The sequence below is a fragment of the Engystomops pustulosus genome, chromosome 1 (assembly GCF_040894005.1).
Source record: "Engystomops pustulosus chromosome 1, aEngPut4.maternal, whole genome shotgun sequence".
Classification (NCBI taxonomy): Eukaryota; Metazoa; Chordata; class Amphibia; order Anura; family Leptodactylidae; genus Engystomops; species Engystomops pustulosus.
Window position 1 is genome coordinate 260984750 of NC_092411.1, and position 14492 is coordinate 260999241.

The 14492-nt window shown below is 45.0% G+C and overlaps 1 protein-coding gene across 2 annotated transcripts in view; it reads left to right on the forward strand.

Moving 5' to 3' along the window:
* Window positions 1-911: 911 nt before the first annotated feature.
* PPARGC1A (PPARG coactivator 1 alpha) overlaps window positions 912-14492 on the forward strand; it is a 1046166-nt gene continuing 1032585 nt past the window's right edge. The window contains exon 1 of one of the 2 annotated variants that reach the window (XM_072126007.1): window positions 912-1157. In XM_072126007.1, coding sequence (XP_071982108.1) covers window positions 1089-1157 — 69 coding nt within the window. In that variant the 5' untranslated portion in view covers window positions 912-1088. The remainder of the gene's footprint in view (window positions 1158-14492) is intronic. The other variant, XM_072126005.1, reaches the window with a different exon arrangement.

Consider the following 14492-nt stretch of genomic DNA (forward strand, 5'->3'; position numbering starts at 1 on the left):
TGGAAATTTATTATGAAGGGAGCTGTGCTGGAAATTTATTAAGAAGGGGGCTGTGCGGGACATTTTATTATAAGGGGGGGGGCTCTGCTATACAGACAGTATGACAGATTTTATGTGTTGGGTTTAAGTAATTGATTATTTTAATATTCCTCATGCAAATTAGCAACTTTTAAAATTGTGCAAAATTTTTAAAACTCACCCCAAATTCAGAGCTGATATAACTTAGGTATCTTGTGTTTTGTGAATGCTATATACTTTTTAAGCCTTCAAAGGCACCTTATATTTTAGTGCTACATACCTATATGTCATTTTTTATAACTTTACTACAAAAGTTTTTTTCACTATTGCTTTTTGCAATGATTTGACTAAGGCGGCAAAAAATATCGGGACAATTTAATTCCTGGAAAACTCCTATTGATATTTATTTTTTTCACCACATCTGCTGTACGTCCTTTCCAAGCATCCACCACTCCTTTAGTAAAATATGAATTTAGAATCTTACTCCAGATCTTCGGACTTCGGACATGTTTTATCTTGCGTCCCTGTTTCTTGATCACTTCTCCTTTGGAAAATTCTACACCTTTGCGCCAGTCATTACCCATTCATCGATTATCATTAGCTCTAGTCTCATTGGTCGTATGGCAATCCGGATCATTGCCCTCAAGTCTCTGTAGAGTTTTGTGTTAACTTTCTGTAGGTGTTTTGTAATGAGCGGCTAATGTGTCTGGGCACTGTCACTGCTGCAGACGAGACTTTTGTATCCTTGCTTGGAGAAGACTTCTGTGTTTTACAAATGAAGTGCAAAGTCTTGGAGCTGTGCTTGTGCCTCCTCTGTCCCTGTGTCACAGTCATCATCCTCCTCTCTCTCCCTCGCTCGGTATCTTGCCCCTCCTTCGCTTTTTCCTCTAGTCCTCACATACTGCTCGGGATCTGCTCCCAACACTCCATCGTTCAGCTGCAAGGCAAGGAGACCCAGGCAGCACCTAGCCTATTGAAGGGTAGACTGTGTAGACACTGCACCACCTGCACCCTCCTAGCTCTTCCTCCTCCTCCTCTTCTTCTCCTGCACAGCTTTTCCTCTGTATAGGATGGCGAGCTATGGGCTCCCAGAAGATGCTCTCCTACCCTTCCTCTCCAATCACACCTCCTGCAGCCAGGTAGGTGATTCTGATGATGCTGCTCCTTCAAAGGTCATTGAGAAGGTGACCATCATGTCATCCAACATATGAACTAAGCACTGGGTTGTAAAGAGTTAAGGTCAACCTAGTGTACTTGCAATGATATCTCCAAACTTTCAATGTCATGAATGTATCCCACTATCCTGATGTCATCTACATGACTTCTGACACCACTGTGGAAGGACTTTGATCATGTTTCTAGAGCGTCTAGTATTTTGGCTTCCTGTAAACTATTGTATTTTTATAATCTGCTTATATTTAAGCATTTCCATATCCAGACTTCATTTTATCTTTCTTAGCTCTTCTTAACTCTTTCATGACTATAGCTACTGCCGGGCTTCTTCTATGGTGCAGACCTGCATAGAGTTTTCTAAGAACTGCATACAGTGCATTGGGTGGGACCAAGGATCAGACCTCTCCCCCAAATGTACAATCCTAAACGCTTATCTATAAATCAAGTGCTGGAAGCCGATTGTAACCACAAACCTGTAGATTATTCTGGCTGCCAAACTGTCTAGGATTTCTCCCAGATATCGAATATTCTAGTAATGAATTGTGTTGGAGTTCTAGAAAGAAACTAGAACGCTCTGACTTTGATGGAACATATTAGTTGATACATTATTGCATGGTCTTTATTGGGCATTATCTCTTTAAGATACAGAGGTATATAATATTTTAAGGGACTGCTGCATTGGGTTCCTGATGGAGGTGAAAATAGCCTTTCAAGCGTGAAGGATGGAAAATCTTGTATATAGTATATGGGAATAGTATAGGGAAATCGACTCATCAAGGTGCATCCACCTCCGTGGCTATGTGCCCTCCAGCAGAACAGTCAGTGACTTGTCATTTCTGTCTATAGGATGAGATGCATTCTTGCACAGCAGAAATCAGGACACTGTATACTGTCCTTGGTCAGATGCAGTCAGGGACGTGCACTTATCATCCGTCATGCTCATTTCCTTGGGTTTTTAGCTTTCTGCTGCTATAGACGCTATATACATGCATCCCAATCTACACAATGGCATGTGTCAGTCATGATCTGAACAGGTGGAGGAGTCTTACTTAATTTGGGTAGAAGATCAGCATGTGGTGGGGCGTAGGACTATAGACTTGTGTCTCTACTTTCTTCCCTCCTACAAAGTCATACGCCAGGAGCTGTACCAGCTGATTAAGAGTTAATAGAGGGGAAAAAAAAGTCATGGGTACCCATGCTGTGCGACTGAGATCACGTGTGAGTGCAAATTCTTCGATACGCAAGTAAGAGTCATGAAATGAATACCCTTGATGATGTCACAGGCAGGCATATCCCGGGATAGGGATCTAGTTCAATTTCCACACCACGTTTTTTTCCAGTGCAGTTAATGATATTTCTATGCTTAGAAGACTTTATATTTAACTAGAAACTGAGCTGACTTCATCATGTGTTACATAGGACTGCAAGGACCTATGATTAAGACGCAGTTAAAGAGGCTTAAATGACAAGTTCATCCACTGCTACATCTTATCACAAGACCAGAAGATAGAACCATGTGCGGACATGTGCTTGCCACCTACACACCGGCCAAGTCATAGGGTCCTAGTATGAGACACTGGGGTAGTATATGAGTGTCACAAGTCAGCTGCTGCTCATCGAATGGAGAAAGCCAGTCAGGTGTGTATGACGGATCTAGACATGGTGGCCCCTTAATCATGATAGTGCTGAGTAACGGCAAACCGAGTAAAGCAGAAGTATGACCTTTGGAATTGGGCAACCAATCATGTAGGTGACCTTTAAGACCAGAATACAGGCAGATCATGAAGATCCAGATAGTATAGGTTGACCTTGCAGTGTGAGGAAGACATAAACTAGTCTAGTAGTTAATGTTGGGGTGTGACATGGTTACTAGCTGTGAGCTTCTTGATATTGGAAACCAACTTATATCAGTTGCACTGAATGGATCACTGAAACTCATTGATGTACTGGTTTCTCAGAGTAGAAATGATCACTCTATGTATGGACACATCCACTCAACAGTGGGAGGAATTTTAACAATTAGGTGTTAATTAGGCACGGGCAACACCAAGACTATAGTGCTTTTTATTTGATGCCCAGGATTGCATGGAATACATTGTATTGCTTTGTACTTCAGCTTAAATTCCATAGTAAAATTAACTAGTTGTAATACTATGTAGGCCAAACTTTATTCAAACATTCCTGGATGGTTCTGTTTATGCTCCAAATTTATTATGTTACAGGGAATTCTAAATTTATTTTAATAGAGTTGTCCGGAGTTGACAGTTGAACTATAATTTTGATGCCATCATATTCTCATATTCCTTTCTTCTCCATTCAGCTCAGACCACCTTGACAACTTCTGCCAACTTCTGACGCGTTTTGAAAAAAGTTAGTTCTTAATCATAGTCTTAATCATATGGAATCCATAGTGAATAGTGAATCCATAGGGATCCATAGTGAAAAAACGGACGCGTTTCGAACAAAGTTAGTTCTTAATCATAGTCTTAATCATAGATGATTAATCTATGATTAAGAACCAACTTTGTTCGAAACACGTCAGTTTTTCACTATGGATCCTTTTTTTAACCACTTTTAAAGGATGAAATAAGCTCTATTTTTTATCTACACTAGTCTGTATACCTGCCTGGCTTCTGGATTCACAGTTTTCCGCTATATTGCTATGTACTGATCCGAATCAGTTTGTCCGTGCACCAGCACTTCAACACGTGGCTGAAAGAGGCAGGGTGAGCTGAATAATTTCTTCTTTTTAACTTCTGCCAAATGGATGCCAAACTTAATGGCAAGATATATATACGTTTTGACAAACCAAACTGCCTAAGTAAATTCTGTCCTCAGACCGGAACTCTAAAGGGATAAAAGCATAATAATCTTTGGATGAGGGGGCGTACATCCAAAGTGAGATGTAGCCTATAGCTTATAAAAGTAGCTGGCAGGTGGGGAGCCAATGTCTCTCTTTCCCTAATCCTCCGGACAGTAAAAAAATTTTTGGGCAAATTGTTCATTCAATAGAGTACATGCACAGTCAAGTAATTGTCCTATAATTATACTTTATTATTAGAGGTGTAAACCTGGGAGTTGGAACAACACAGTGACCCTCAACTTTTGATACATTGTTGATCAGGGCCTCAAAGTTGTTTTTGAACTCCATGACAGTTCCACTTTAATTCTGATGACACCTGATTATAGACATTCTCTATTCCTTTCGTCTCCATTCAGCTCAGACCACCTTGGCAACTTCTCCCAAATGGCTACAGCACTTAATGGCAAGACGTATATACGTTTTGACAAACCAAACCACCTAAGTAAATTCAGTCCTCAGAACAAAACCCTAAAGAGATAAAAGAATGCAAAAAGTACAAAAAGGAGGGCAGGATGGAGTAGACCCCCTGCCCCGTCAGCACCTACTAGAAGCAAAAGCCAAAATCCAAATGGTGCTTCAAACTTCATAAAACATAACTTTTAATGATGAGTTCCTAAAATCTGTCAACAAACCAGCAAGAGAGAAAAACTGTCTGACCATTGGAAACACTCAACCAGTAAGACCACATACCTGTCGGGCTATGTCCAACTTTGCCCATGGAGGTTCAGGAGGCCAGGACTGCAGATGTATGGCAACACTCGAGATTGAGGTGTGATGCAGAGCGAGGTCAGGTGAATAGAGGGTTGGAGAGACAGGATAGCGGGGTGCATAACATGTAAGCTCCGGGGTGCATAGGAACAGACAATGTTGGGCAGAAAACTGAACAGACCCTAAAGTAGTGGCTGGAGCCTAGGTCGCCCTAAAAGTCCTAACCTCGGAGCCGCAGCCCTAAACAGCAACCTTTCCCTTGAATCGGGCAAACTATCTCTAGGCTATAGCACCAAAAGAGACAGAGATAACAGTGTGCCCATATAGGGGTCATAGATTCTAAAATTTGGGGTCAGATATGACCAGAGCCATAAAGTATACAACGTATAATAATTTTGGATAAAATTTTGGATAAAATTGGATCAATGAGGGGGTAAAGAGGAGAAAAAACTTTAAACTTAATCAGTCATATATATTTTAGATAATTGTGCTTCCAGACTGTGATGCTCATGTAATCTGCAGACCTTTAGTAACCTATAGCTTATGAGAGTAAGTGGTATGCGGGGAGCCAGAGAATCTCCATAAATAGAGTAGGCTGAGTAATGGGTCACCAACTAGCAAATGGAATAACACCAAAATTTGGATTGGGTCACATTGTGGCAGGCTTAATCCGCCCACCACTGTCCCGCAGTGTCCCTGAGCGTGTTCCTTCCAATACTCATATCTGGTTCACATGAGTTTGTTGGTAAATACACATCTTCCCGATATATCACAGCTGTAATATATCTGAAATAGGAAAAACTGCAAAACTGGGCCACGAGACTCGATTTCTGAAGCAGAAACTAGCCGCTGCGGAGCAGTGATAAATCTCTTGTATTTTATTTGCCCTAGTTTACCATTCCAGATAATGATTCCTGCTCGCCTTTGTAAATTTGTAAATTTGTGGATATTTGATTTTCCATGGCTTTTGTAGCAACTGCTTATAAACACATAAATGTATAACCAGATACATCAGGGCGATTCACAAAATCCAAATCCAAGAAAAAAAATTGGATTTCCTCTCACTTTTGGATACACCAAAAACTTAATTAAAATTTTTTTGGAAATTAGTGTCATTATTGGAGTTTAATGTGTTTCCAGTCTAATGAATGCACTATGTCATTGGGGCACTTTTACTTTTTGATGTATGACATGTTTATCATGACCATTGTGAGCTGTGTTCACTAACGTTGAAAGGTGCTTTATATTATCTATCGATTGTAAAGATTAAACCTATCATTGCTCTCCTGCAATTGATGATAAAAGAAATTACTTCAGCCAAAGTGATCTCTACAGAACAGGAAGTATCTGCTTGTTTTGGTGTTTAATGGATACATTAAAAACAGCAGTGCTTTTGATGATAATGAAATGACTTCTGTCAAAGTGATCTCTAAAGGACAGGAAGTGTCTGCTTGTTTTGGTGTTTGACGGTCAGATTAAAAACTGCAGTGATATTGATGATAATGAAATGACTTCTGCCAAAGTGATCTCTACAGAACAGCAAGTGTCTTCTTGTTTTGGTGTGTAATGGTCAGGTTAAAAATTGCACTGCTATTGATAATAATGAAATGAATTCTGTCAAAGTGATCTCTAAAGAATAGGAAGCGTCTGCTTGTTTGGGGGTTTAATAGTCATACTTAAAAATGCTATTCAAAAAGTAGAAGAAGAAAAATAAAAAACTTTTTTTTCAAAAATCATAAAGAATATATATTAAATTGATGTAAACAATGTGCCATTTGGCTTAATCTTTTATTTAGCAGCTTCTCTACACTTTTTCTTTGTGCATGTCATGCATTGATGTGATCACTGTTTTTCCTTGTGTCCTCAGTACAGTTACAAGGCCAAATCTTCCCTGTACTGTTACCAAGATAAATTAAAAAATAAACATTCACATATTTTTATCATCAGATTTTTTGTTAACACCTGTTTTTCAGGTCTGTTATTTAAGAAACTCATCCCTTCTCTCACAGCGGGAACTCACAGCATGACCACTACATTGTCATCTATGCAATTCATGTAATTGTTGCATCAATTCTTTTCATTTGTTATCCAACACCAATTGCCAAAAGGGTCAATACACAGATGCACTGTATACAGTACTTGATGGGGCAGATTTACTTACCCGGGCATGTCGCTATCCTGCGGTGCATTGTCCGACGAGGATTCGGGTCTGTCGCGATTCATTAAGGTCGTGCGTCCAATTCCCTGTATGTGTCGCTTCCGCGCTGAGGTCCGCCGGAGTTCACCTTCTTCTTCCTGGTGCATGTGACTGCTTGATATTGCGACACAGTTTTGTTTTTTAAATTCTGCGGTTTGTCCAAATCCGTCAGGTTGTCCGACGGCACGCCCCCCCCCTGTTTTCTGTTGCAAGCCAGCGCCGATCCGATCATGTGCACTAAAAACCTGGAGAAATTCAGCGCAAAACGGAAATATTCGGCAAACCCGACAGAACGGCGGTCCGGGGGCCCTTAGTAAATGAGCCCCGATAAGTTTTATCACATGATCAGTGCACAAAACATCTTTGCCCATAGGGAGTTATGAGGTTTGTACTTAGCGTTTCCTCCGATGGGTTGGTCACTGTACTGTATTTTTTGTCTTGAATTCTTGTATCTGGGATACCGGAATTTCCAAACTATCCAAAGTTACACCTGATTGAGAAAGATCAAAACCTGTATAGTGACAAGGGAGTTACTAATACATAAACATGATGAATAGGAGGACTCACAAATGCCTGGCATACTCCAGAACACAGCACCATCCAGTGATTTTCTACCCGTTCTGTTTGCTTGGCATTTCCCGAGGACCCAGAATAAACACGGAGTGATACGGTCTACAAGGAACAAACAAATATTCAGCAGTAGAAGCTGGGGAGGTTTGTTCCTAATGCAATGATTTATGGTTTATTTCTTGGCCAGTACATTCTGTTTTTATTAGGAGCTAGAATTATCCCAGCTGGAAAGATCCGTCCATTGTATCAGACTTACACCGAAAGTTCTAATTGATCCGAAACGTCATACTGTATTTTTTTAATAAACAAAAAAAGTACAAAAAGTTCTGACCAACTTGCTCAAATAATGCAGTTAGAAGCGGTACAGTAAATGAAGACCCATTTTGCAATCTGTTACTTGAGATGTGCTGTGACTGTGTGTATTATCCCTGTACTGTGACATCACTGTGTGTATTATCCCTGTACTGTGACATCACTGTGTATATAATCCCTGTATTGTGACATCACTGTGTGTATTATGCTGTACTGTGACATCACTGTGTATATAATCCCTGTATTGTGACATCACTGTGTGTATTATCCCTGTACTGTGACATCACTGTGTGTATTATCCCTGTACTGTGACATCACTGTGTGTATTATCCCTGCACTGTGACATCACTGTGTGTATTATCCCTGTACTGTGACATCACTGTGTGTATTATCCCTGTATTGTGACATCACTGTGTGTATTATCCCTGTACTGTGACATCACTGTGTGTATTATCCCTGTACTGTGACATCACTGTGTGTATTATCCCTGCACTGTGACATCACTGTGTGTATTATCCCTGTACTGTGACATCACTGTGTGTATTATCCCTGTATTGTGACATCACTTTATGTATTATCCCTGTACTGTGACATCACTGTGTGTATTATCACTATACTGTGACATCACTGTGTGTATTATCCCTGTACTGTGACATCACTGTGTGTATTATCCCTGTACTGTGACATTACTGTGTGTATTATCATTGTTGTGTGGCATCACTGTGTGTATTATCCCTGTACTGTGACATCACTGTGTGTATTATCCCTGTACTGTGACATCACTGTGTGTATTATCTCTGTACTGTGACATCACTGTGTGTATTATCCCTGTACTGTGACACCACTGTGTGTATTATACTGTACTGTGACATCACTGTGTGCCTTATCTCTGTACTGTGACATCACTATTTGTGTTATCACTGTATTGTGACATCACTATGTGTTATCCCTGGACTGTGACATCACTATGTGTATTATCCCAGTACTGTGACATCACTGTATGTATTATCCCTGTACTGTGACATCACTGTGTGTATTATCCATGTACTGTGTGTGAGACACTGAAGGGGTTAACTGTGGATGGGCGGTATGTTTCCCCTAGGTTTTGCTTCTATGCAAGGCCTTAGTGCTGAGGTGGGTTTGTCCAGCACCTTGGACACAGGTGATGGGAACAGCCTAATTAGCCTGGATAAAATGACTCAGCAGAGTTGAGTGGGTTGTCTCTCTGTGGAAGGAGGCTGAGAGGACACAGCTCTGACCTGTGTGTCTGGAGCAGCCACGTGATCTTTTTTGTTTAGTGTGAGCTAGTGGACTAATTGTATAGTTAGCACCCTGACGGGTAGGTTTTCTTTTGTTTATTCAAATACCTGTATGTAAAGGCTGGTTTTATTTTGCTGCAATAAACGCAGGCGAGACCTGTTTGGACTGTACCCTGGTGTCCCTGTCTTGAACTGCATCACAGCACCCCGCTCCCACGGTCTCTACTGGGCCAAATCCCCACATATGGTGCTTCGGATTGCGGGCAGTTCAAAAAGACATACACCCGAAAGGCTCGCTACATCCTGCAACATTGCATGGCCTGGGTGAAAGCAGCAGGCAAATTGCAGGATACAGCCAAGATGGAGGACTTTATTAAAGCCATGCTCCAGCAGCAGGAGGAGAGATCCCGCCAGCAGCAGGAGGAGGCCAGAGCTAATCGGCAGCAGCAGCAGGAAGAGTCCCTGGCTAATCGGCAGCTGCAGCAAGCCATGCTCCAGCAGCAGGAGGAGAGGTCCCGCCAGCAGCAAGCCATGTTTCAGCTGCAGGAGGAGAGGTCCCGCCAGCAGCAGGAAGAATCCCGAGCCATGTTCCAGCTGATGATGGAGAAGTTTTCTGGCATGATGGCAGCACCGCAAGCGACGACTACTGAGGGGTTCCGTACTGGTCTGCAAGGGTACCCGGTTGTCCAGCATTCCGCACGGGCTGCAGTACAAAAGGCTTTACAAAAAATGGCGACGACCGACGACGTGGAGGCGTATCTCACTGTGTTCGAACGAGTAGCTGAGCAAGAGGAGTTACCGGCTGAGCAGTGGGCAGATGTCCTGGCACCGTTCCTGACCGGCGAGTCGCAGAAGGCTTACTACGACCTGAGTGAAACGGAGGCCCGTAAGTACCCCCAGCTAAAGGCGGAGATTCTGGCTCGTCTTGGGGTCACCGTTCAGGTTCGCTCCAGCCGGGTCCACCAGTGGGCTTACTCAGAAAAATTACCCCCACGCTCCCAAATGCATGACCTGATCCATCTTGTCCGGAAGTGGCTGCAACCAGAGGACTGCACCCCAGCACAGATGGTAGAGAGAGTGGTCCTCGACAAATTCACCCGTTCTCTGCCCTCTCGGCTCCAGCGGTGGGTTGGACAGGCCGGTCCCACAAAAGCTGAGGATCTTGGGTCCCTTGTAGAGAGGTATCGGGCTACGGAGGACCTTCTACTTACCTCTCCGACACGAAGCAGTGCCAGTGACAGGGTCACCAAACCAGCTGGTAAGACTGCTACTGCGGAAAAGGGGAGACATGTCAGGTTGGGAGGGGGTTCATTGGGGGGCGTGGATACCCAGAAACCCAGTGAGGCTCGTGACAGAGGTCATGGCCGTATCCAGTGCTGGCGGTGCCATGAAATGGGCCATATTGCTGCCAACTGTCCACTGTCAGTGGAGCCAATGGACTGCAACCAGACCCGGCGAGTGTCACTGTTTGCCCGGCCAGTTCTGTCGGCAGAGTCAGTCACGGATGCAGAACCCCAAGTATGCATGGTCACAATCGGTGGTCACACAGTGGAAGCCTTGCTAGACTCAGGGAGTCTGGTCACCCTGGTGCGGGGAACTTTGGATGATCCTGGACTGTACAGCGGGCGGAAAGTGGGAGTGTTGTGTATACATGGGGACACTCGCGAATATCCCACTGCTGTCATCAACCTACATACCCCTTGTGGTTCTGTTACCCATGAAGTGGGGGTGGTGGGGACCCTTTTTCATGAGGCTATTATCGGCAGAGACTTACCGGTGTTTTGGGACCTCTGGAGACGAAGACCCACCTCAGGTGCTGTTGCAGATAATGGACAACAGGTATGTCCGGCCTTGGCCCCTGAACCCTTTGAGGCCGATGTACCCACACCAGCAGTAGGGGTGACCCCATGTGATGAATTCTCTCCCCTAGAGGTCCTAGCTGGTGAGGTCGAGGGCCACGAGGAGGTGGCCGACATGCTGGACCTTGAGATTTCCCGTGACAATTTTGGGGCTGCACAGCTACAGGACCCTACCTTGGTTAAAGCACGGGAGAATGTCAAGGTGATAAATGGGGTACTCCAAATACCAGGGGCTGATAAAATATACCCCCGAATGGTGATTATTGGGGAACTGTTGTACAGGGTCGACCAGATACGGGGTGAGGAGGTTGAGCAACTTGTAGTACCCCAATCTCACCGTAGGCTGGTGCTAGAGTTGGCACACAAACATGTGCTGGGAGGGCACTTAGGGGCTGAGAAGACCCGAGAGAGGATCCTGCAGCGATTTTTCTGGCCCGGGGTATGGGAGGAGGTAAACCGGTATTGTAGCTCCTGCCCTGAGTGTCAACATACTGCCCCGCTCTCCCACTTCAGGAGTCCTTTGGTCCCGCTACCGATCATAGAAGTGCCCTTTGAACGGATTGCAATGGATCTGGTTGGCCCCATAGTCAAATCCTCCAGGGGGCACCAATACATCCTAGTTATCCTGGACTACGCTACGCGGTACCCCGAGGCGGTTCCACTAAGGAACACCTCCTCCAAAAATATTGCTAGGGAGCTGTTCCAGGTGTTCTCACGCACAGGCCTCCCCAAGGAAATCTTGACTGACCAGGGTACCCCATTCATGTCTAGGGTAATGAAGGAGATGTGCAAGTTACTACAGGTAAAACAGCTCCGCACCTCTGTGTATCATCCTCAGACAGATGGCCTGGTCGAGAGGTTTAATAAGACCTTGAAGGGGATGCTTAAGAGGGTGGTCAGCAAAGATGGGAAGGACTGGGATTGTTTGTTGCCCTATTTGATGTTTGCCATACGTGAAGTTCCCCAGTCCTCCACGGGTTTCTCACCCTTTGAGCTGTTATATGGCCGTTCTCCACGTGGGCTTTTGGATGTAGCCAAGGAGACCTGGGAGCAGGAGAGGACCCCCCACCGTAGTGTGATAGAACACGTCTCCCTTATGCAGGACCGCATAGCGGCGGTAATGCCCCTGGTAAAGGAGCACATGACAAGGGCACAAGAGGCCCAGTCTAGGGTCTACAATAGGTCAGCCAGACTCAGGACCTTTAACCCAGGCGACAGAGTGCTAGTTCTAGTGCCCACCGTGGAGAGCAAGTTCTTGGCCAAATGGCAAGGGCCATATGAGGTCATGGAGAGAGTGGGGAAGGTAACCTACAGGGTATCTCAGCCGGGGAGGAGGAAACCCGAACAGATATACCACGTGAACCTCCTAAAGCCATGGAGGGAAAGAGAGTCCCTGATGGCCATGGGAGTAGAGAAGGCGTCTGTCTCCAAGAAGGGGACACCGGAGGTAGGTGTACCCGTTGCCAAGGTGCCTGAAGTACGGATCTCGGAGTCCCTCTCCAGGGCCCAGATTCAGGAAGCGAAGGAGTTTGTGCTCCGAAATATGGATGTGTTCTCTAAGTTACCGGGACGTACTTCAGTCATCAAGCATGACATCATAACCGAACCCCACATCCGGGTACACCAAAAACCTTACCGGGTCCCTGAAGCGCGCCGGCTTGCCATATCCGAAGAAGTCAGGCAGATGTTAGACCTGGGGGTTATCGAGGAGTCTAAAAGTGACTGGTCGAGTCCTATTGTGTTGATTCCCAAACCGGATGGTTCCCTACGGTTCTGCAATGATTTTAGGAAGTTGAACGAGGTGTCCAAATTTGATTCCTATCCCATGCCCAGGGTTGACGAGTTGATAGAACGACTTGGACAGGCTAGGTTCTTCTCCACCCTTGACCTGACGAAAGGGTATTGGCAGGTACCCCTGACTGACAGGGCTAAAGAGAAGACCGCTTTTGTTACCCCTGATGGGCTTTTTCAATACGTGGTACTCCCCTTTGGGCTACATGGGGCTCCCGCCACATTCCAGAGGTTAATGGATCTCGTGCTAAAACCTCACCGGAGTTATGCCTCGGCCTACTTAGATGATATTATAGTCTATAGTAACGACTGGGAGAGTCATCTAGCCAAAGTACAAGCAGTGGTAGACTCCCTGAGGGCAGCAGGGCTGACAGCGAACCCCCAAAAGTGTGCACTGGGTCTGGAAGAGGCCCGTTACCTGGGGTACCGTATTGGGCGAGGGGTCATCAAACCCCAAGTAAACAAAGTAGAGGCGATCCAGCAGTGGCCACGACCTTTGAGCAAGAAGCAAGTGAGGGCTTTTTTGGGCATAGTGGGCTATTATCGCCGATTTATCCCCGATTTTGCGACAATAGCGGCACCTCTGACTGACCTGACTAAGGGTAGCAGGGCGGTGATGGTAAAGTGGAGTGAAGAGGCTGAGGGGGCGTTTCAGCGACTTAAGACGGTTTTGTGTGAGGGACCGATACTGATCACCCCTAACTTCACCAAGACCTTTATTGTGCAGACTGACGCTTCTGACGTAGGCTTGGGGGCTGTCCTGTCCCAAGTAGTGGAGGGTGAGGAACATCCTGTAACATTCCTGAGCCGCAAGCTCACACCTCCTGAAAAGAACTATAGTATAGTTGAGAGGGAGTGCTTGGCGATCAAATGGGCTCTGGAATCCCTGAGGTATTATTTGGTAGGGCGGCAGTTTACACTGGTGACCGATCACTCTCCCCTAACCTGGATGAGTCAGGCCAAGGAGAGGAACGCCAGGGTCACAAGGTGGTTCCTAATGCTCCAGAATTTTAAATTCACGGTGGAACATCGAGCAGGAAAATTGCATGGGAATGCCGATGCCCTGTCTCGTACCCACTGTCTGATGGCCAAAAGTGTTCGTCCCCACAGGGTCAAACAGAGGGGGAGGGTATGTGAGACACTGAAGGGGTTAACTGTGGATGGGCGGTATGTTTCCCCTAGGTTTTGCTTCTATGCAAGGCCTTAGTGCTGAGGTGGGTTTGTCCAGCACCTTGGACACAGGCACACATCACTGTGTGTATTATCCCTGTACTGTGACATTTTGTGCATTATCATTGTGTGGCATCACTACGTACATTATCCATCTTTGGACATCACTGGGACCCATCTTACTTGGGTGTCTACGTTTTGTTGTTGGGCCCTGTGTATAGTCGTTACGCCCCTCTGCACTGTGCTATGGGAATTTTTACTCTAATATATCCTCAGATTTATTGCACTTAGTAGGGGGAGGGGCAGGAGTGTTTTTGCAGAGAAAAGCTTTCCGAAAAAAAAATAAATTTTTTTTTGGTCGTGACTCAAAATGACGTTTCCCGTTTGGTGTCTCGCGCTTATAAATGAGGCTTTTGAATGTGTAATGTTGGCTGTCAGGATTTTGCTCGTGTGCTTTAGCTTGAAAGGGCAGTCATGCTGAACAGCAACACATCGGAGTAGTACAATGCGGTGATTGATGTCTTATGACAAGTAAATATTCCTTAGAAAGTATTTTAAAGTTACCTTGTAAA